The following is a 23,771-nucleotide window of genomic DNA, read 5'->3' as shown; positions in this document are numbered from 1 at the left end:
ATGTTTCCTGCAGGCCCCCCTCAGGCACTGGAAGGCCACAGTGAGGTCACCACAGAGCTTCTCATCTCCAGGCTGACCAATCCCAATGCTCTCAGTCTTTCCCCATAGCAGAGGGGCTCCATCCCCCTGATCCCCGTGGTGGCTCTCCATCTGATCATGGATGCACTATAGTCTGTTAGGTTTAAATGGGTCTCTGGAGGTTTCTCTGGCTGGAGGGAGTTACATGGCCTGAGTCAAAAACACCACCATTGGATATGAAGCTCAAACACCGTGTGGTAAGTTCTAGGCTTTTGTCCCTAAAAGTAACACAAAAAAAGTAAAGACTGAGCTAGAATTCCTTTAGATGCCAGACACAATCCTTGAAACACTAATTAAACTTTGCTCAGCAAAGTATCAGCAAACCACATAATTACACAATTAGTCCTAAACAAAGGGAAAAGATAGACACTAAACACAGACCTACCCACCTGAATAATTCAAGCACTACTAAACAGAGCCCCTCAGTTTTCATACCAAGCTACCAGTTTCTCAATAGAACACAAGGAATAAAGAAAAAAGTTCAATTTTCAAAATTCTAGGAGAATAAAACCAAGGTTCTAGGAGATGACCCGTGTCTGCCTGCACACATATTCATGTACGTGCATGAACGTCATCATTTAGATACTAAAAAAAGGCTTTAGGATATATCCAGCTGCCATCCTTAGAGAATGCAGATTTCCAAACATAACAAAAATCACGTAATCTGACGCCAACTGCTGGGAGGAGGAAGTGTCACATTCAGTACAAAATTCAGATATTCTGCATGAGGTTACTCTATACCTAAAATATTCTTTTTTTCCTTTTTACTACTAGAAATGCATCTGTCTTCTTTCCAAGTAACTGACAGAGTTTTTATTGATTTCAGTCAGAACAGACCCTAGCTGCTGCCCAAGTATTCCACTATAAAGTGAATAGCTAAAGGATTACCAGTGTAAAACCATTAGAAACCCCAACCCTGTCCTTTCAGGCATTACAACTGTAAATTCAAATCTCTGTATCATTCCAGCTAAGTCTCCACTTCACAGAACTAATCCATGTGCAGCTGACAGAACATGGAATGTTAAAGCAGATAACACTGTCCATGTACACCAATTATTCACTCTGACAATATCCAATTGGGAATATTATCTCTAGGGCTCTAACAAGGGTCCAGTGTTGCCTCAAATACTGCTGTGAATAAAGAAGCATCAATTTGTTGAAATTAAAACACTCATTTAAGGACGTTCAAAGAAGGGCTGTTACTGGTGTTCCAGGTTAACATGGACATTTTGTTCTTTTTAAAAAGCTATTACTAACTTAAACAGTGACGACTCTAAACAATTAATTTTCTATTTCTACCTATCAGACACATTTCTTACTCCTGGTGAGGCTCTGTTTGGGAAGTTGGATCAGATGGTTTTTTCAAAGTGCCTTCTAACCTGGGCTTTTGCAGGACTCTATTGTACAAGAAAGCAGTGGGAAAAAGAAGCAGAAAATAAGACTGCAAAATAACTTATCTGACAGAGCCAACCCAGGAAAAAGAGGATACTGAAACATTTTCATTCTATTTTTAAAAATATGTGGTTTGGATTGAAATGCCGATTTAAAAAGAAAGATATAGCAAGTTTTTCATGGCCAGATGAGCTCTCAAAAGCTTCATTACAGCACTGTTTACTTTGGTAACTGGAGAGTCAGCTGGAAGCGGCTCTCTCCCATCCCTTCACTTTTGCCTGTATCATTTGTAATTGTGTCATTTTCTAAATGGCACCAAGAAAAACATTTTTAAGCAGAAACCATTCAAGTAAGGGATAAACTTCTTGCGGAAGTCTAGAGAACCAAGGCTGAGAAACTGGAACGCTCACCACAACCCAGGGGAAGGGGAAGGGGAAAGGAGTCGTGCCAGGCTGAGCAGAGCCTCCACACTGCCAGAATAGCTCAGTGGTGATCGTGGTCTCACGTGTCTCCTCGCTGTCCGTGGGCCACAGCAGTCAGAATGCCTTGCCTCTGGTTCTTCCCAGCTCTGAGTCTGGCCCAGCAGCACACACAGGGCTCCCTGGCAGCCCTGCTCCCTGGGACAGGCTGCAGCCCTGGAGCTGGGCTGCTGGGAGCCATCTACACAGAGGCACAGAGATTCTTCTCCCCCCTCTGCAGCACTGCACTCATTTCATGCTTCTAATCTGCCAGGAGAACAGAAAACCAGAAGTTCTCCCCACAGTAGTCACACAAACCCTGAGAATGACTATTTGGTAAATGAATCCCGTTGCACAGAAGTCTCACACTCAGTGCTGCTGAGGATCTGGCTGCAAGACACACATCTTTAGTTGTCACTTTGGAAAGGCAATCTGCACATTCACTGACTTATGTAAACTGTGTGGTATGTAAACAATCCCCCAATCCATGCCTAAGCATCATTTCTGCCCACAGTCATTTGTCATATAAAATTGACATCTCAGTCAGAAAGCAAAGCACCTTATAATAGAGAATCACAGAATCGAGTGTGATTCTCTAAGATCATCGAGTCAAACCATTGACCCAGCACTGCCAAGGCCACCACCAACCACATCCACAAGTGACACATCCACAGCTTTTAAATCCCTCCAAGGGATGGTGACATTTCCCCAGCCAACCTGTTCCAATGCTTGTCAACCCTTTGAGGGAAGAAATTTTCTTAATATCAATTTAAAGCTCCCCCAGAGCAACTTAAAGCTATTTCCTCCTGTCTTATATAACAATATAGTTATAAATGTCAACTGAGCAAAGACCAGAAAGAAGCCCAAGAAGAGCCATGCACTTCTTCAGGAAGAATTTCAGCTTGCTTCTCCAGCTCTGAAACAGCAGCTCTGAGGGTTCATCACCAGCAGTTCAGCCAAGAACTCAAAGCATGTCACTGTCTCAGTGTGACCTGGATCCATGCAGGACACAGAACTCTAAAAGCTCATCACATCCCTTCTTCATCATCCTTCAGAGTCTACCCAAGCCCTCAAGGCTATGAGAAGTTTTCAAAGCAGATGAGCTGCCCCAGCAAGCTGAAGGACTTGCCCTGAGAGGCCGTGGCTGCTCCATTCCTGGAAGCATCCAAGGCCAGGCTATGCCCCTTGCATGGGACAGCTAAGGATGGGGGACACTTGTCCGTGTTGGAACTTGGCATGGCACCTCACCTCCAATCAAGCTGTGAGGACTCCACCAATGGATGATGGAGACTGGCAGACTTTGGGAGGGGCCAAGCACATAGAAGAAAAATATTAAAATATGTATGACCACTTATAAATATTCATGTTGCTGATGCAATTTCCCAGTTGCATAAAAGGCATAGCCGCCATTTTGTGAATGACCCCCTGGCATCGAGCCACGCTCCCAGCACTGTCCCTTTTGCTTTGTGTATTTTTATTAGTTCTCAATAAAACTTTTTATAACTCATCCCCACTCAGGGTCTGAGTTGTTTATAACAAGCTCCCTTACAACCATGCTGCCTTTTGCCAGCTCCTCTACACAAGCAAGAACTGTGGGCAGCTCATTACAGCAGGATCCATGAGAGCTTAACTGGGGAGCTGCTAATCCGGGCAGCTTTGCCCAGCCTTGTCTGCCCAGCAGCAGAATCCCCGCTGTGCAGATCTCTATCACCTCCCCACATGGGCCCAGTGCCCCTGCACTGACCCACAGACACAGCACAGCCCACGGGAGCGCTGGGACACCTCACTAGAAGAAAGCTGTTTCAGGGCTTTGGAAGAAGAAAAAAAAAGGCATCAGAATATTTCTGCTCTTGATGCAGGTTTCAGTGCTCAGTAGTTTCTAGGAAGCTGTGGAAGAGAGGGAAAAATTAAATATTAACTGTGGGTTGTAAAATTCCACTGAGTTTTCCTGGTGTAAAAATGCAAGCATGCTCCAAACTCAAAAAGCAGATGTGAACAGAGAGGAGGATGAGAACATTAACTTTTTTGCCCTAATCAGCTAAACAGGAATACATTAGGCAAAACCTCGTTTTCTGTTCACTCATCTTGTAAAATTTGTTTGAAATAATGCCACTATTTATGTTTCAATGGAAATTAATTTAAACTAACTCATTCATCTTGAACCTTGTATTTCCCAGTTTTACTCTCCATCTGGCCTAGCCCAAACAGACTGGAATGTACTCAGCTGACTACTGGAAAAACATGGAACTCTCGCAGGGCAATGAAATAATCAATTGCTAAATAATTACCAAACTTACTCTAAAAGAATGATTACAGTTTAAAAACAGAAGCATTTACCATGATGATTGTTTTCACTAAACTAGTTCAGCCTGTTTATACAACAAAGAGCACAAAGAAATCTTCTCTGGGGAATTTGGATCTGTGACCATAAAGCCATCAAGCTCCAAAAATCAATGTTACCACCTGACTTGCACTGTTTGTGTAGGTCAATCTAAAGCATATTTTCTCAGGGTCTGCATTGTGTCTAGAAGAAAACCCACTCTCTGAACTGGCAGGTCCTTTCAAATACAGTCTGACAGCTCACACGGGATATTTGAAGTGGTTGAGAGAAGTTGACTCCCCTCATGAGTCAACACGAGTAAAGGGTGAGTGCCAATTCCTGAGCTGCTGCAGCAAGTATAGTCACTGAGGATGCCAACAGTGAAGGGCATGGAATCATGGAATGGCTTGGATTTGGAAGGGACCTTGAAGTTCATCTCATTTCACCCCCTGCCATATGCAGGAACACCTTCCACTAGGTTATTCCAAGCCTCTCCGACCTGGCCTTGGACACTTCCAAGTATCCAGGGGCAGCTCCAGCTTCTCTGGGCACCCTGTGCCAGGACCTCCCCACCTTCACATGGAATAATTTCTTCCCAGTATCTCATCTAACCCTGCCTTCTGGCCTTGGGAAGCCATTCCCCCTCCAGCCCTTGTCCTAAGCCTCTCTCCAGCTCTCATGGAACCCCCTTTAGGCACTGGAAGGGGCTCTCAGGTCTCCCCAGAAACCTCTCTTCTCTAGGTGAACTCCCACAGCTCTCCCAGCCTGTCTTCAATCCTTCCCTTAGAGACTGGTCCTGTCTTTGCCTGCTGTGCTGCTCAGCGCTCCAGCTGCAAACTATCTCCAGTGTCTTAGAGACATTCACAAACCAACATGGAATTCCTGCATACATTGGGAGTTAAGGCAATTTTCCTGACCTTGAAGGCCAAGGAACAAAGATTGCAAGGGCATCACTAATTCTTTAAACAACTGCTTCTTGGGTAGGCTCAAAGCACCATTTTTTTTGTACCAACTGCCCACTGGAATGGTCACAGTGAAGACTTGTCATTTCATGGAATTCAGGAGTTATTCAGGTACAGACATGGATAGTCATCCAGTCTCTCCTAATGATCTTGTTCAGGCGTCTGCAGTACAAAATGGTATCCAAATGATTACGGCAAGATGGCTCAGGTTTAAATCACCAGCTCTGCCAAACATCCCCTTTGCAGCCAGAGGAAAATCTTCCGGCCTCACTCAGGAAAACACTTCAGGATATGTGAAAAGGGTATCAAAATCAACAGAATATATATAAAAACATTCCAAAGTGTTTTGCTTAACTTTGTGCCTGAGGTGTCCAAACTAAATGAGGTGACGTTTCCCATCTCCTATCCCTTCTTTATCCCTAGAGCTGGGGCTGGATATCCTGGGCAGGATTATTTATCATCACATGAATGTAGCAATACTATACCAGCATAAACCCAACTGTAAAAATGTTAAGACAAATGTTATAGATTAATTCTGGAATGATTACGAGGCCCGAGACCCCAGTGTCCAGCTAAACTATATAAACACAGATAAAACTGTCCAAACTGCAAACCTGAATAATAAACCCTATTTAACTAACAGAATAGCCTAGATGAAATTCCAGCTGTCCTTCACACATGATAAATTAAAATACTCTGTAAGAAAGCTCAGTGTACACTTCTACAAAGGAAATATCAACAAAACCAGGAAAAATTTAATTCATTGCATTCTCCGAAGTCACATCTCACATTTACTGAGCCCTTCCAAACATGTTATGTTGCTAATTAGTAGTAATGCCTTAAGGTACTCTTTTTTCCTTTTTTCTGATCTTTGGAGTTAAAAACTGCTTTAAAACATCACTGAGGAACATAATTCTTACTGAACGATAATGTCGGGGAGCACCCTGTAATTTAAAACACTGCACTTCTAATGGACAAAACTGAGTCAAGCAGGAAAAGCAGGATGGATCCACTTCCCAGCCTGAGCACAATCAGACTTCAAACAGAGCTGAAAAAATGAAAACCAGCTGAGCTAATAAAAACCAGACCCTGCTCAAACAATCTTTCATCAAGTAAACTTCACCTATGTTGTTACTCTTGGAATTTGGTAAAGTAGGAGGAGCCAGCAAGGTCTGAAGACAAGATGAGAAAGGATATTTGGGAAGGATGCAATATTTAGCAAAATAAGATGGCAGACAAGCAAAGCCAGACTCTGAGCTCAGTTGTACTGGTGTAAATCCAAACTAGCATCACTGACTGTAATGGAATTACTCTGGATTTACTCCATGTTAACTGAGATAAAAACCTCATCACAGACAGAATATCAAACTGGGAAAAAAAATCTTTTATATCTATAGAATGGGACATTTCATTGCAAGTAACTAAGCAAGTGTTTATTGCTTAACATTAAACAACACAAGGTGAGATGGACTTGAGTTATCCCCTAAATACCCACAGCCAAAATTCTCTACAGAGCGAAAAGTTTTATGTACTTCAAATCTACCTCCAAGCAAGATTTATGCAAATTAATGAGTTAATTCAAAACATGCTTCACTTATTCAGTGCTTTCCTTATTTGCTTGTTTCAAATGACTGTAGAAAGGATAGCTTGAAATGAACCAAGACTCATCCCCACAAAGCAGGAATGCAACAGCATCTCTTCAGTTGCCTCCCTTGTGTCCTTTCCAGAAAGGAATACAGACTCTTACCATTTGCTAAGGCGCAGCTCCAGCTCCAGACTGTACCATACACCTCTAGACTGGGGAGTATTTCTGTGCCTCCCCTCTAAAAAAAGTCCCAGTCACAGGTACACATCATACCAGTGGCTGTGACAAACCACCAAGGCATTAAAAGATTTGCTTGATGTGGTAAAATTGCCAATTCTTCAAAATGCCATTTAACCAATAGTTATTATTTTCACCTCCCTATACTATGGCTCATCTGGGTAACAGAATGACATTCAAATCAACTTTGGAAAGTAGAGAAAGGGCCAACGTTTTACAGCAATGACATGATCCCCACTTTTCACACCCTAAGCATAAGCCACAGCAGGAATATTGAGAACAAAGCTTGACACACAAAGCAGCCACATTTTTCCCCCACTGTCAGCATTCACAGAGACTGTCCAGATTCTCCCTCACACACAGATCCCATGTAACTCAATCCTTCCAGTTCATTAACACTAGGGATGCTCCCTCCCTGCTGCAGCTCCGCCAGCTAAGCCCACTGCCAGTCCTGCTGGCCAGAACCACCCCAACACAAGCCATCACCTCCTCTGCTCAGCCCTAGGGTGGTTCATGCACTCTAACCAACCTTCCAAGCTGAAGAGCTTCTTCAGCCTCCGCTAACCTGGACTGTTTGGGAATGAATCTGGGATTGCCAAGCAGCACTCATGGCTGGGGATCAGAAAAAGCCATGACCTTAAGGAAGAGGGAAGCAGGAAGCAGTGCAGAACAATAATTGTTTTGTCCACTATGGTTACAACTTTAGGAAAGTGTAACTTAACAGATTCAGCACAATTTCAGAAAACAAAATATCAGGGTCAGTTGGTCCAATTTTGACCCAGAACAAAAGCCACAAAAGTATTCACTCCCATGGCCAACATGTGAAGTGGGAATGAGATGTGTCCTAGCTACCAGCCTCACTGAGGCTGAGGCAAACACCACCTGGCAGGTCGAGACAGGGGGATTCTCCCCTCGACTCTGCTCTGGTAAGACTCCATCTTCAGCACAAGAAATACTTGGAGACATGGATCTGCTGGGCAGAGGAGACATTACAGCCCTTTCCAGTGCCTAAAGGGGCCAGGAGAGCTGGAGAGGGACTTGGGACAAGGACTTGGAGTGACAGAAGAAGGGATTGCTTAGAGCAATCTGAACTAGTGCAGGGTGTCCCCACTCAAAACAGGGAGCTGGAACTAAATGGTCTTTGAAGTCCCTTCTAACCCAACCCATTCCACGATTCTGAGTTCCCCTGCACAAACCTTTTTGTGGGTAACACAGCACCTCTTTCAGAGCAAGAATATATTCTGTTTAGCACCAGCACACTTCACCACCAGGATCCAGTGTGTATATGCAAAAAATACTCCAGACTGTCAAGAAATCTTGAGATATGGAGGGGAGTACTGTGAAGGGACACTGAACCTCTGAGGGAAAAGGGTCAATGGAAATTTTGAGGAAGTGATGGGCTGAATACAGAGACAATGAAGATAAAAAGATGAGGAGTCAGACAGACTAGGAAAGAAATGAAAAGAAGGAATAAACATTTCAGGGAGAAAAAAGTGATTTGTGGTTTTGTGGTTAACACAGAAAACTGTGACTCAGGGGTAGGTCACATGCATACCCTGTGATTTGATTCAGCTTATGTAAAATTTAAAAAGGGAAAGACATGACCAAAATGAAACAAACAAAAAACCCAAGACTCAAAAAAAGGCCAAAAAAACCAAACTAGCAAAAAGCCAACCACATAGATAAAATATCCTAAGACACTAAGATGTAGGGGTTTAAGTGGTGTGCTGTTAAATCAGGAGTAAATAATCCTAGGCAAGCACCATTGCCTAAGCACTTTATATTCTCCCAATGCTGTAGGAGAGTAGCCAAAATGTTACCCCAGCCAGTGCACACCATGTCTTATTTCAACAAAGTACCAGGGCGTCACCAGGGACATCACCCTGGGTTCTTGTTGTGTTTTTGGTACTCAGGCACTGGAATATGACAGCAATTACTGTGCACAGGGATGCTAAAGGTCTCTAATTAAAAATCACACCACTATTGTATTGGTGTAAGTAACAGAAAATGGGAAAAGATCTGCCCAAAAATGGGCAGAATCACAGGTTCTCTGCCTGGGTGCTCCAGCTATTGCTCTTTTACCTAAAATTGTGTGCTTGTCCAAACATTTCCCCTATTTGCAGCCTAAAAACCTGGCTCTGACACAGTAGCTTGAAGTCACAATCCATTAAGACATTAGTAAACAGAAATACAAATTAATATGGGGGCATAAAAGAAATTACAGTACTCCTAGCTGTCCTGAGACAGAGCCCATCATTTTTCCTGCACAGTTTTCCTCCTCTTCTTCTGTTCCTCACTAAGTTCCAACAGCAAAAGCATACTACTCAAGTGAACTAAGACCTCACTAACTAAACAAAAAGCTCCATCCTTTGGAAAACAGACTCGGACATACCATTGCAGAGCTTAAGAGAACTCAGGAAATGTTTCAGAGATATTCAGCATCCCCAGAGACACTTCACTTCAGCTCATGAAAATACACTGGTGTCCAAGGCATGAAAATTACAATGGCTTCCTGCTGACCACCCCAGCCCCCGGGCTAGGAATCTAATTTAAACAAGCTGGCAGGAGTCCAGCAGTAACCTACAGTCACAGCTCAGAGCTGCTATCCTGAGCAAACAGCCCAGACATTTAGCAGGGACTACAGCAACACAAGACATTCCTTCATTTTCATTCCATGCTGCAAACCCACCCTCACTCACTCCAGCACCATTTTTCCAGGCTGAGAACTGGAGTACTGCTCTGCTTTGGTTACCTCTCATTGCTGAGCAAGCTCTGCTGGCTGTAATTTATCCCATAAAGTTGATATTTGGCTCCACTATGCATCAGGCTACATGAAATTGGCTTTTAATGCTGCATAATAATCATTCATTGTACCTATATCACACACTTACTGGCCTATTCCCAAGAGCAAATGGTAAGGAAGCCATGATTCCAGCGAGAATGGATGAGCCTGCTAACAGGGACACATCACTGAGAGTAAATTCAACCCTTTCTGGTCGTTTGCAATGTTTGACGCATGCTGGCTCGCTGTCTGGGAATATGTCATTTCCAAAAATACATAGATCTTACCAGATCTATGCCTGCAGACTGAAATCTAGGCTAGGAATGTTGTAGGAGAAGGGGTACAAGCTGGCAAAGCGGTCAGAGTGAAGAGGAGCACCAAGGTGCCAAAGCAAATCAAGATGGAGAAGCACAGGGACACAGAACACTGCATGAACACACACAGCCTGTTTACACTGGCAGCACACAGCACCAGGTGCATCCCAGCTCCCACTTGGGAGTTGTCCCATGGCACTGTCTGTCAGCCTGGGAGCTGCCAGTGTCACTCCTTCAGCTCACACAGACGGGGTCTCTGAACAGCCAAGGTTCAACCCCTGCCAATAATCTGGGGAGAGGGCAGAGGGGCACGAGCTCCTGAGCAGCCCCGTGATCAGACACACACCAAGGCCCTCAGCAGAGCAGGCTCACAGGAACCCTCAGGGTGTGCTGGGCTGCCCAGCCAGGGGCCTTCTTCAGATGCTGATGGGAGCCAGGGAATCACCATGTGGGAATAACCTATTGCCCCCAAGAGCCCTTGGTATCCATTGGTAGGATGAAAACCTAGGTGTGAAACAAACCTCAGGGACTACTATGTGGACAGTCAGCCCAGTGCAGAATGTTAGAAAGCAGAAAACCTCTCAATTAACCTCCTGTGTTCTAAATTCAGGGCTTTGACTGAACTAACCTTTGCTTCCCCTACAGCCAGTGAAAGCAAATGAGATCTCCAAAGAGTATTTCAAAATTCTCAGGGGATTAATTGCTCCTTAAGGTGCCAGTTTCATTTTGTGATTTATAGAAAGAGCCTCTGGGTCACCAGCCCCTCAGCTAAGAGTCTTCAGTGAAGTGCCTGAAGTGAAATGGGATTAATCCTGTCCTCAGTACTCAGGCTTCATGTATCTTGACATAACACGATCCCACCCAAGTGCTTCAGAAACATGAAGTCATTGTGCTTCTCCTCTGGCAAAACCAGTTACCAAAGAGCAACAAAAGAAGCTTACCCATAGATCACAAGGGGATATGCCTGACCTAAACAATTCTGATCCCCCTTAAAAATGCAACACTGCAAACAATCCCTTTGCAAAATGCAAATCTTGGACCCAGAGTTCACCCAACAACAACTGCACGGCATGAATCCACTGCCAGCATCACTGAAGGATCTCGTAAATCTGATCTCAGAGCAGCACACCTCAAACAGGAAATCCTAAACACCAGCACCAGTTATAAAAAACACATTATGTTCAACAATGTAAGTGAGGGGTAAAACATTCTCCCTGGCTGGAGTAATGAAGCACAAAAAGCAGCCAGCCCAGAGCATATTTCATTGAATCCATCCTACTCCCTCTAACAAAGCTGCTGATTACCAAGGCATGGTGAGCTGATCAAGTAACACCATCACTCTCTTTCAACAGAGAAACTGTTTTGCCATTTGCAAACTGAAAAACATATGTTCTCAATATTTCCTCTGATGCATGTGTCTCCTTCAAAACCAAAGCCACAGCATATGCCAACAATTAAATCATTGACTGGAAAATATATACCAACTGGCATCTGAGGGCTCTCTGTCTAAAGGGTTCCTCCTGGCAGGCTTTAGGCCACATTCAAAGTACATTAACTAAATGAAATATCTGCTCCTTTTCCATAGTCCTTAATCTGGTTTAGCCAGATCCTCCACTGAGCAGAATCCACTCTCAGTATGAATTCCAAGCAGCCTCTGATACACAAAAGATAAAGCCTAAATAAGAAAAAAGATGACAAGAACCTCAAGTCATAGAATCACAAAGTACCCTAAGTTCATAGGACCCAGAAGGACCATCCAGTCCAACCCCTGGCCCCACACAAGACACCCCAACAATCCCATCCCGTGCCTGAGAGCATTGTCCAAAAGCTCCTGGAGCTCTGGCAGCCTTTGGGTCCTGACCATTCCCTGTTTTCACAGCACAGGGGAAACAGCTCTAAGGTTTCTAACAAGTTGGTCCAGCAGGATGCAGAATGAACATTGCATGATGCATTGAAAAAAATCACCAACCTAATAAAAACTCCTTTTGCTCCCCATTGGTTAAGAAAAGCTCAAACACAGCTTGTACCAGCACAGGGAGCCCCATCACTCCATGCCCCCTCTGCAGGACAGGTAACACAGAGCACACCTCTGCATCACCCAACAGGGAGCTTTCAAAGGCACCTGGGCAAGGCTTCATGCCAGCTCCTTATCAAGGCAGTACTGCTGGACAGCAGTGCAGCACACAGAGCAAGGATTAAGGACCACAGTGTCAGTTTCATCAGTTTTCAGGTCTTGGCTGGTTCTTTTCTTTTGTTCTTCCCTGAGAATTCAACTTCATTCTCTTCCCTAAAGGCATTTATTCACTATTAATTAATGTCCAGGGAAGGGAACAGAGCTGGGGAAGGGGCTGGAGCACCAGGAAGGGCTGAGGGAGCTGGGAAAGGGGCTCAGCCTGGAGAAAAGGAGGCTCAGGGGGGACCTTCTGGCTCTGCACAGCTCCTGACAGGAGGGGACAGCTGGGGGGGGGGGGTCAGGCTCTGCACCCAAGTAACAAGAGACAGGATGAGAGGAAAACGCCTCAAATTGCTCCTGGGGAGGTTAAGATTGAATATTGGGAAAAATGTCTTCACCAGGCACTGGAACAGGCTGCCCAGAGCTGTGGAGGAGTCACCATCCCAGCAGGTGCCCAAAAGACAGGTCAGTATGGCACCTGGGGACATGCTTCAGTGGTGAATATGGCAGCACTGGGTTAGTGGTTGGACTCAATGATCTTAAGAGGTCTCATCCAACCTCTCAACAATTAACCTCTCTTAACAATTCTATTATTCTAATTCCCCACAACAAAGACATTTTTTCCTAGTTTTCCTCTAGGATTGGCACTTGAAAAGAGGAAGCTCAGCATTTCAAGAGGGAAATACTGATTGGCCTCTTTTTCAACTTTCCTGTCATATTTCTGTGACAATTCTCTTTACAATCAACACTGTTGCCTCAGTTAAAATGAGATGAAGGTATATACAATATTCATGGCTCCTTGTTCACTTCATTACTGTGCATTCTCAGAAAATAGTTGTTTTCTACAGATGAAAATGGGACACTTATCAGCCTCAGGGAGGGACAGCTTATTCATAGCTTTAAAGTACTTGAGGATCTGCATCAACTATCTGCTTTTCATACAGCAGTAGGAATTTGATTTGTGTGCATTTAAACCAATCCAGGAGATGCATGCAGCAGCAGAAATTGCTCTTTGCTTTCCATACCACAGAGCTCTCATCAAGACCATAGCCAGGGCTAAACAATTACTGCCATGAATAGGATTCATTGGGCTTCTCTGTGTGATTGTGTGAAATACAAGCTGCTCTAACCCCTGGGAGATAAATTCAGAGTGCAGGAAAGAAGAGAGGAACGTGAATGAGGAAATTTCTTTGTTTAAAAAGTGCTTAAGAAACTGGGAGGAGATCCCTCTGTGAATTGTACCTAAAAGTTAACATGGGCATTGTGACTTTTACATGGGACACAACAGGTGAAGTATCCTCTATGCAAATTCCAGAAGCTCTAGGGAAAAGGTGCACACTGCTAACAAACAGCAAGGCTCACCTGATAAATGACATCAGGAGTAATTAGAGGGACAGAATAGCACTGGAATACATTGTTACTGAGCTGCAGGGCTTCCCTTGGAATTATAACCACTTGGAGCAGAAGAGAGCAAAGCAAAATAGAACAAGTAGCTTCTAAGTTGTGTAGGCAACAATCTCAAATGTAACATGAAAAATAATTTGTAATTCAAAGCAGAAAAGAATTAGGTATTTGAGGCTTTATCATTTTTTTCCCAAGGAAAGAATCTCTACTGTATCTCCAAATAAAAACAGGATAATAATCCCTTGCCAGAAGGATTCAAGAATCAGAGGGGATATTCACCCTTGTGCATACCTTCTGGGCTGGACATGCAGAGTTAAGACAGCAGAAAAATAAGTTGTAAGTGATGCTCTAACAGGCTTTTGGATCATGTCACAACATTTTGGCTGCCTCACAGATTTTGGAGCTTCTGGCACTGGCAATACTTACTGTCATTTCTAATCTATATAAGCAGCTACTTTTACAGGGACCCCAGATAAATCCCTCTAGAGGAACAAGAAAACATCCATGCAATCACAGGGAATTCATTTTAGAGGTATCACAGTGTCTCCGTTAAGGGTGACAATAAGGTTTCACACACTCATTTCCCACAGGCTCAGTCCAGTTATCCCAGAAGCCTCAGAGATGGAAAATGTCTTTAAGTGCTTTAGATTTCATCTTTATCAGCCCAGAGCTCTTCACTTCCACACCACTGGTGACAGTCACTCATCTGATGACAGCAACAATAACAGTTGGTAGTGGTAACAACCCTGAACAGTTTTTGAGCTCTAGGGAAGCAGTACTTCCCATTGAAATTGTCTCTTGTGAAATATTAATAGCAATACTTCATCAGTTTTAGCACAAAAGAGCAGTATTCTCAGGTATTATACCCAGGTCTGCTTATCATTCACCCTCAGACAACCAAGGCAGCACTGAACAGCTGTACCTTTACACTGCATCTCCTGAAACACCAAGGAAAAAACACAGAATTTGGACATGCACTCATTATTTCTGTCACTGTGTATCTAAGTCCAAGATAAACCAGCTTCTAAAAAACCCCAAATCCTTACACATCCTCAAGTTTTCAGATGGGATGTTCACAAATTTGAGGCCACCAAAACACAGAGCTCTGACAGATCAGCTGTCACCAGCTTTAATCTGGTATTCTGTGATCCATCAGAAGAAGAGGGAGATGAGATTTCCTAAATTAGCACTTTTTTTTCCCACTTTCAACATTGGTAGCAATATAAAAGCCACTCAACTCTCAAATAACACAACTACTTGAATTAAGTGCAGAGTATCATTTTCTTGGCTTCTGACCTTACTCTTTTCAAAGAGAATTGAGGCAATTCTTCTCTATCTATCTGTTGTGGTTTGGCAGTGGCCCAATGCCAAGCACCCACAAGAGCTGCTTGCTCATCCTCCTCTGCCTCAGTTGGGCAAAGGAGAGGAAGAAAAAGTTAACAAAGTCTTTGTGAATTGAGATAAGACTGGGAGAAAACACTTCAAGGGCAAACCTAAGGTTGCAAAGTGAACTTTATTACTAACATAATTAGAGGAGGATAATGAGAAGTAAAATAAGCCCTTAAAACACTTTTTTCCCCTCAGCCCCTCCCTCCTTCCCACTGACAGCACAGGGAGGCAGGGTGTGGGGGTTTTGCTCAGTTCATCACCAAGATTTTGTCCTGCTGCTCAGGAGAGGAGTCCTTTTCCTGTGAGACCATGGGGTCCCTCCCACGGGAGACAGTTCCCTGCGAACTTCTCCAGCTGCTCACGAGCAGCAGCCAAACCACACCTGCCACAAGGTGAGTCCCTCCCACGGGCACACAGCCCTGCCAAACTGCTGCGCCGTGGGGCTCTCTTTCCATGGGGTGCAGTCCTCCAAGGACAGGCTGCCCTTGAGAGGGCCCCTCTCTCCACCTGCCAGAGGGCTCCCTGCAGGGATCCACCTGCTCTGGCATGGGCACCTCCCCCAGGGGCTCTGGGTGGATGTCTGCATCCCCCATCGATCTCCATGAAGGGGCACAGCTGCTTCACCCTGATCTCACCACAGCCTGCAGAGGGATCTTGACTCTGGCCTCTGGAGCACCTCCTGCCCCTCCCTCTCCACTGACCTTGGGGTCTCCATGTTGTTTCCCTCACATGTTCTCACCTCCTCCTCTTCTCTGACTAGGAGCAAAAACCCATTACTTTGTTTTCATTTTCTTCTTAAATGCATCATCACAGAGGTGTTACCAGCCTCTCTCATTGGTCCAGTGTTGACTAGCACCACGTCCAGCTTCAAAGCCATCAGAGATTGGCTCTGCTGGACATTCCAGGAGCTTTTCACAGGAGCCATCTTTGTGACACCCCTGCCACCAAAAACCAGATCATGCAAAACCAATACATTATCCTATAGAAACCATGGGACTTTGCTAAGTACACAGTTTTCACAAAATATGTGCCCACAGAAAGTTGACTGGTAAGCAGTTTATTTCTTCTAATCAACCTAATAATTTGTCTAGTCCAAACAGAAGACAGTTTTCAAACAGTTTTAAGCAGTTTTACCTACTAAGGAAGGTAAGGAGGCCTCCAGAATGTGGACAGGAACACAGAGTTGTATTGCTCTCCCTCTTACAGCTGTCTCCCTTTTCATTAAAATTATAAAATCACAGGCTGGCTTTGGTTGGCAGGGGTCTTAAAGCCCACTAAGATCTTCCTTCCACTCTCCCAGGTTGCTCCAAGTCCTGTCCAGCCTGGCCTTGGACACTGCCAGGGATCCAGGGGCAGCCACAGCTTCTGTGACACCAATCTTTTCTCATGCTGCTTCCATCCCACTTCCGTGGTGTGGGCAAACTCAGATACCAGTACAGAACACCACTTTTCCCTTAAACTTGTTCTCCCTGCTTTGAAAACCACTGCTGCAGTAGTGCTTCTCCACAGCCATGTTCCTGTTCCTTACTTAAACCAATAACACGTCTTGAAGCACCTCTTCCACCCCGCAAAGGAAGCGGAGGGAATGCTGAAGACAATGCCCCTCTTCCCAGGCTATACCAGAAGGGCCATTCCTCATCTTCTCCAACTGATTTACACACATGTAGCCTCTGCCTGAGAGGTTTAGACATCCATAAATCTGAGAGTAAAGCCCAAGATCAAAGACCTCAAGAGACAGAAGAATGCAAAAGTGCAGGGCAGCACACGGGAGAAGGGCTATGAGGAGAGCTGGATGTGAGAGGCAGAGGCAGTGACATCAGCTGTGACACCATCCAGCTGGGGGTACAGCAAGGACAGGGGAGTGCCCTCCCCTCTCCCTTCATTATCCATCTGCACACCACAGCACTTTTTCTGCCAGGAAGTATGAAAAACCTTAACTCCATTAATAGCCCGATTTTAATTTCGCAGAACTCCTCCTCTGGAAAAAACATTACTTCTTCATTATAACTTCTAAAAAAAACTATCTAACCTGCAAAACCCAAAGTTCCCAGACTTTTCATATGACCTCCTGAATTTGATCCAAGCTAGAATGTGGCTCAGCAGCCTAACCATGTTACAGACACAGCCCTGCCAGTCTGTTAAAGGAGACTCCAGCTAAACATAACTACATGCTTCACTATGTGCATAACTTCACTTCAAGATAGGAAAGAGCTTTACTGTCTCAAAAGAGAGAAGTGGGATCAAGGAAAAAACAATACTCCTTGTTCTCCTACACACTTACTATGTGGCTTAAGTTCAATACTGTTTTCCCATCTAAACTAAGCATTATTAATGTTTCCCCTTTCCTCACACAGTGTTTTCTATTTGATTTGTAAGAAAAGGGTCAGGAGATGCTCAGAGTCCTGTAGATATTGCAGGGTATGAACAGGCAAACACCATTCTCTATCCTAGCAAGTCCAGAGGTTACATATTCCTTTCATTTTTGTCTCAATTAATTACTGGAGTTTGGTCTATAGAATAGCCATTCACACTAAAGGAATGCTTGATTAAATCACACAGAGTGAGTTATGACTGGTATAATTCCATTAGCTTTAGAGAAAAATAATAGGGATGAATTAGTCCTCTCAGGCTTATTTTCCATTCCAAAATTCCTTAATGGCATAAAGAAAAAATAGCAAAGCTGGCCACAGATGTTAAATAAAGACATTCCAAGTCCATTCCCATTTCCACAGGATACAATGGGAGTTAGTAGGACATCAGGACCCACAACACGCAACTACAAAAGCATTTGCTGATCTCCAGCTTTAGCTGCAGTTCAGAATTTTCCTGTGCCAACTCTTCTTAAATTTGGGACAATTTTACACCCCCCACGCCAGTTTTTCCATGAACACAAGTCTGGCAAGAAATTTCTTAGTCAACAGCCCTTTTCACTATCTACAGAAGTTCTGTGATCACATTTAGGCATTGAAAGCCTACAATTAAAAAATTCCCTGTAATCTGTTAAAGCACTGGACATAGTTATTCACAAAGTAGAATCCAAAGCAAAAGGTTTTTCCACAGTTGAACTCTCTGCATCCCACCAGATGGTACACGGTATAGAAACGTGAAACCCATGACAAATTTTTCCTTTAGCCATAATTCTGTGCCAAAAGCCTCAGGTTTGATGCTAAAAATATACTTGTATTCCTGTTCACCAAAATCCCACTGCACTAGGGAAAACACAACATTTAAATCTACCATCCCACATCCTGGTGCATTGGCACATCACCATCATGGGATCACAGAACCATTCAGGTTGGAAAAGACTTTTCTCATCATCAAGTCCAACCATCAAGCCAACACCACCACTAAACTCTACCCCCAAGTGCCACACGCACTTGGTTTTTGAACACCTCCAGAGAGGGGGATTCCACCGCCGTCCTGGGCAGTCTGTGCAAATGCTTTACAGCCCTTTCTGTGAAAAGGTTTTCCCTGATGTCCACCCTGGGCCTGCCCTGGCCCAGCCTGAGGCCGCTCCCTCTCCTCCTGTCCCTGGGAGCAGACCCTGACCCCCCGGCTGTCCCCTCCTGTCAGGAGCTGTGCAGAGCCACAAGGTCCCCCCTGAGCCTCCTTTGCTCCAGGCTGAGCCCCTTCCCAGCTCCCTCAGCCCCTTCTGGTGCTCCAGCCCCTTCCCCAGCCCCATTCCCTTGGACAAGCTCCAGTGCCTCAATACAGCACTAATAATGCCACATTTTTGAGTTATTTAAAAATCCTCCCATATTCTGCTAGACTACATTTATACCAAATCACTTACAATCCAGCTGTACCCTGTCGGATGCCAAGTGCACTCTGCAATACAAACTAGGAAAACAAAAGAGTTCAAAACCAAATCCACAGCCAATTTAAATTGCAATTACCTACCAATAGCGTATCTGCATCCGGGCACCTTTACACAAAGAGAAGCTCCTTGGACCTGAGCCCCAACTGTATCTGTACCCCTTGTAGAGTCCCATCTGCCCCAGGGACCACAGCACCTCATCCAGAAAATTTGCCTGTGAGGCAACTACATAAAAGGTCTTTACTTTGAAAGAAGAATTGAGTAAGTAACAACACACTTTGTGAAAAAAATAGTTTCATGCTCATTAATTCAGTTGAGCAACCTTCAGAAAGAACAACACTAGGTAAACTAATTGGATGCTGTGAAATAGTTGCCAGTCAATATTTTTATGAGGTTTTTGAGTAAAGTTACTTCTCTATAGATTAAAAAAAAAAAAAGAGGCTGAAGTGGTCACAACAGCATTTCTTACATTTTCTTTTCAAGTGCCTTAACATGGTCATCATCAGGTGTACGGTACAGATGACCAACAGTCATCTGGACCTTACATGAAATTCAAGACATTGGGCTGTGGTGTGTCTTTCCAACTCTGAGAAAGACCAAGAAAGTAGTTTTCAGAAACCAGGACAAAATGAAGTTGAAAATTGTCCATCCTCCACTTTGAGAGAGCTCCCTGCCCTCACAAGTTATCCATCACTCTAAGAAGCAAGGCCCCCTCAGGGAAGTTGGACTTCCACACAGAGAGGTGTAACAGGATACTCTGAGGGTTTGCCAGCAGCTCTGGGCTCTGCAGGTCAATTCTCTGCAGGTTTAAGTTTCAGTCACTCCACTGAATGAAGTCTAACAGTTGCCAAGGAAAGGGATCTCCTGTGCAAGGAGAGGGAATGGGGGAGGAGGCAAGGAGTCAGTGAGTGGGAAAATGTGACTCAAGCAGGGGAAGGTGGCAGTGGATTTGTTGCTGGTGAGGTTTGTACAGAGCAAATAGAGGTGGTTACAGCAAATCATGGTCAGAGGAGTCAGTCTGGAACACAAGCAGAGTACCTGGAGAGGCACCGGGAGCAAAGACAGTGAGGGCACAAAAAAGGGCTGAAAAGGTGAAAATGTGCAGAAGAAAAATGGAATGAAAACATATGAGATGAGAAAGAAAACAGGAGCTATTGAAACAGACGAAGTGAAAGCGTCTGTGATGAAAACTAAGCACAGGACTACCCATGAGAGAAAGATGAGACTTCTTTCTACTGAGCATGCACAAGAGCAAAGGGCCACCACACAAACCTGCACATTAAAAGTGCACCACACAAGATCTTCTTGCTCTTGTGCATGGACCCAATCACTCTGAAAAAGAGAACTATCAACTCCTATCCTGAACCCCTTTCTGCTCACTAAAGATAAGCTATCATTGAGAGAAAATCAAACCAAAACACTTCTAACCCATCCTCTTTGATTTTCTGGCCATTCCATGGAAAAAGAGCCCCAAAGAGGTGAGTTTGATTTTCCAGAAGGATATAAAAGAGTTCCAGGTTCTACACTTGACCCAAATCTTCCCCTTGTTATTTCTGTGGCATGATGCTTTTTAAGTCCCATATAAGTTTGTTCCATAAAATCACAAAAAACAGGGGGACAAGGGGAACAGAGGGAAAACAAAAAGAAAATGACACCAAATGTGAAACAGTAAGGACCCTTTTGTGCTAGAACACTGATACTAGAATGAAGAACTCTAAAGAGAACCTATACAAGCTATTCCCTCTAATTTCCTAAGCACTTGGTTTAAGGTATTTATACCAACAGCAAACATATATCTTGTAAGCAGAAGTATCTGTGAATGGGGGGAAATAGAGAGGATGTCCACTTTTTTTGCTGACATTCCTGCAAAAATGAAACTCTTAAGCATTGAGCATATTCTGAGATATTCCATGGGAACTAACGCCAAAAGATCATTTTCAAGGGCTTTTTCCCACTTTCTGATTCTTTTTTCTTTTTTTTTAAGAGAGTTTTTATTGCACAGTACAGCACACATCACCAGCCTGAGGCATCCTGTTCCTATTTCCTCTTCAAGTCAACAGAAGAATTTGACAAGCAAAGAGGAAGAAAGCCAGAGAAAATGGATAGGAAGGGAACAAAAAACAGATGCTGAAAGAGAGGAACACACGATGTACAGCAGAAGGAGGGGGGAAAAAAAAGAAAGAAGATCCAAAAAAAAAAAAAAAAAAAAAAAAAACACCAAAAAAAAAAAACCAAAAAAACACACCATGTTAATTTCACTGCAAGTTTCTGAATGTAAACATGGGATCATAAAACAAGAGGAAGAGTGCAACTGCATTATTCATGCTCTTAAGTGCGCTCCCATGGAAGGGCATAGGAAAATAACTCAATAGCACCGTTACTACTACACGTGCAGTTCAGTGACGCTACTTCAGCTCGTATCTGGACAATAAAGGGGAGTATTTGATCCCTTAACTACTCCTTGGTGCACAAAGCGCATTTAGGGCCCACTCCAGAAGCCTTTGGGAAGTTTTGTAGGGAGATAGGGGTCACAAAATGTTACTCGCCCCCGGCAGAGAAACGCGTGCGGCAATAACGACTACGATGAGACAGGAATACTTCGGGTCCAGTCCCTGCAACCGCAGCAAACCCAATCCTTTGCCAGCCCTCTGGAGCTCCCTGCTGCCCTTCCCGGCTCCTGCCCGCCCCAGCCAGGTCCCGCTCGGCCTTACCTGGGTCGTGGAACGGCACCAGCGCGAAGTTGTACAGCGGCCGCTTGGGTCTCTTCAGCGACGTCTCCAGGATCTTGGATGCGCCCTCGATAACTTGCACCAAGTCGTCGTACATGGAGCCGGTCACATCGAAGACGAAGGCCAGGGTGGAGGCTCCCTCGGGCACCGCCTCGGGCTCGGGCACGGCGGGGGCGCTCAGGGCGAGCAGCAGCAGCAGCAGCAACAGCACCGTGCCCGGCGCCCCGGGGCTCCCACCGAGAGCCATCGCGGCGGCACCCCCGGGAAAGGCACCGGGGGCACTCGGGCCGGGGGAACGTAGACACACCGCGGAGAACGTGCGGGTGGATCCGGGACGGACCCGGCAGAGCGCGGGGATAAACCGGGACGGAGCGGGGAGAGCGCTGGGACCGACCCGGGACGGAGCGGGGAGAACGCGGGGATAAACCGGGACGGAGCGGGGAGAGCGCTGGGACCGACCCGGGACGGACGCGGGAGAACGCTGGGACCGACCCGGGACGGAGCGGGGAGAACGCGGGGATAAACCGGGACGGAGCGGGGAGAACGCGGGTATAAACAGGGACGGAGCAGAGACAGACCGAGGGGGGCAAAGACCAAGCGGGGAGAGGGGAGAGCGGACCCCGTCGCCCACCGCCCGCTCCCCTCAGGCGCGGCGCAGGAAGCGCCGCCGCTTTTGTCTGCGCGCGGCTGCGGCCCCGCTCCGCCTTCCCTACCGGGCAGGGCTGGGGCAGCGCCGCCCCGAGGGACAGGGCTGAGCCCCGGCCGTGCCGCGGGGCCGCTGCTGCCAGCCGGGCTGGGGATGGAGCTGCGCCTGCCGCCCTGGGAGCACCGGCTGCGCACTGAGGCAGCGCCCGCCCCGATCCCGGTCCCGCCTCCCGTGGCCCGCTGCGGCCCCTGCCCTCACCTGGGGTCGGCGACCTTACGCCGAGCTCTCGCCCCCTCTCGGGGTCCCGCCCTTACTTGGGGTCACTCCCTCACCTGGGGTCCCTCCCGCATCTCGATGTCGCCATTCTCAGTCCGGGATCCCGCTCTCAATTGGGGGTCCCTCCATCACCTCCGGGGTCCTGCTCTCACACTGGGCTTCCATCCCTCACTTGGGGTCCTGCCCTCACTCTGGGCTTCCATCCCTCACCTGGGTCCCTCCCTCACCTGGGGTCCCTTCCCTCACCTGGGGTCCTCCCGGCCCCGCCCCGGACAGCCCCAGCAGCACCTGCCCCTCCCGGCCCGCACCTGCCGCAGGTGAGGGTGGCGGTGCCGGCTCGTCCCAGAAGAGCAGGGTCAGATGGGATATGGGGAAGGAATTCCTCCCTGTGAGGCTGGGCAAGCCCTGGCACAGGGTGCCCAGAGAAGCCGTGGCTGCCCCTGGATCCCTGGCAGTGTCCAAGGCCAGGTTGGATAGGGCTTGGAGCAGTAGGGATAGTAGGAGGTGTCCCTGCCCATGGCAGAGGATGGGACTGGATGAGCTCTATGGTCTCTTCTCACCCAGACCATTCTGAGATTCTGTGATTTTTAGTGTTTTATTATTGGAAACATGATACAAGACTGAAATCACTCTGACATGCACTACCACCCTGGCTGTCCTTGGCTTCAGTTACACATCCGCAACTACTACTGAAGCCCTCCTCAGCGCCCATGAGCATATCCCTAAATTTAATAGTTTAAAGGGAGTAGAAAAGACTCCAGGCTGTGACCAGGACAATGGCACCAGCCACTGTCAGTTTTCTGGTGCAAGAAAAAGCCTAGAAAACAAAGGAAGGGAAGTGACTAGAGTGGAGTTTCAACTTTGCTCAGGCAATGGAAGAGATTAGAGATTTTATATTTCAAGCCTCATTTGTTAGGGATGCAGCAATGTCCCAGCAGGCATCATTGGAAAATTCAGTCCTGACCCAATGCCACACAGAAGGGCTCCATAGAGAGTCACGAGCCAAATTCCCTTTGCTCCAGCTCACCTCAGTGCTGCTGTGTAAGCTTCCTTTCCATGGGCTGCCTCCTGCACCGTGGAGGCATCATTTTAAAAACCAAGTGGGAGGGAAATCCCCAGCCTTTGCACAATATTCAGGGCAGCTCAGAAAGGTAGACCGTGAAGCAGGATTTACCTCATTAGTTTCCATCCTTATTTTACTAATCTTCA

At 45.9% G+C, this 23,771-nt stretch overlaps 1 protein-coding gene across 5 annotated transcripts in view; it reads right to left on the bottom strand.

Annotated features, from left to right (window-relative positions):
• HMCN1 (hemicentin 1) overlaps positions 1-22,459 on the bottom strand; it is a 161,768-nt gene extending 139,309 nt beyond the window's left edge. For 3 of the 5 annotated variants that reach the window (XM_005487032.4, XM_074546292.1, XM_026793475.2), the window contains exon 1: positions 21,623-22,458. In XM_005487032.4, coding sequence (XP_005487089.2) covers positions 21,623-21,887 — 265 coding nt within the window. In that variant the 5' untranslated portion in view covers positions 21,888-22,458. Of the gene's footprint in view, positions 1-21,622 lie in introns of all 5 variants that reach the window. The other 2 variants (XR_012581424.1, XM_026793476.2) reach the window with 2 other exon arrangements.
• Positions 22,460-23,771: the final 1,312 nt, after the last annotated feature.

The sequence above is a fragment of the Zonotrichia albicollis genome, chromosome 8, assembly GCF_047830755.1.
Source record: "Zonotrichia albicollis isolate bZonAlb1 chromosome 8, bZonAlb1.hap1, whole genome shotgun sequence".
Lineage (NCBI taxonomy): Eukaryota > Metazoa > Chordata > Aves > Passeriformes > Passerellidae > Zonotrichia > Zonotrichia albicollis.
The sequence above is the reverse complement of the archived record's forward strand: the minus strand, read 5'-3'. Positions and strand labels throughout refer to the sequence as shown.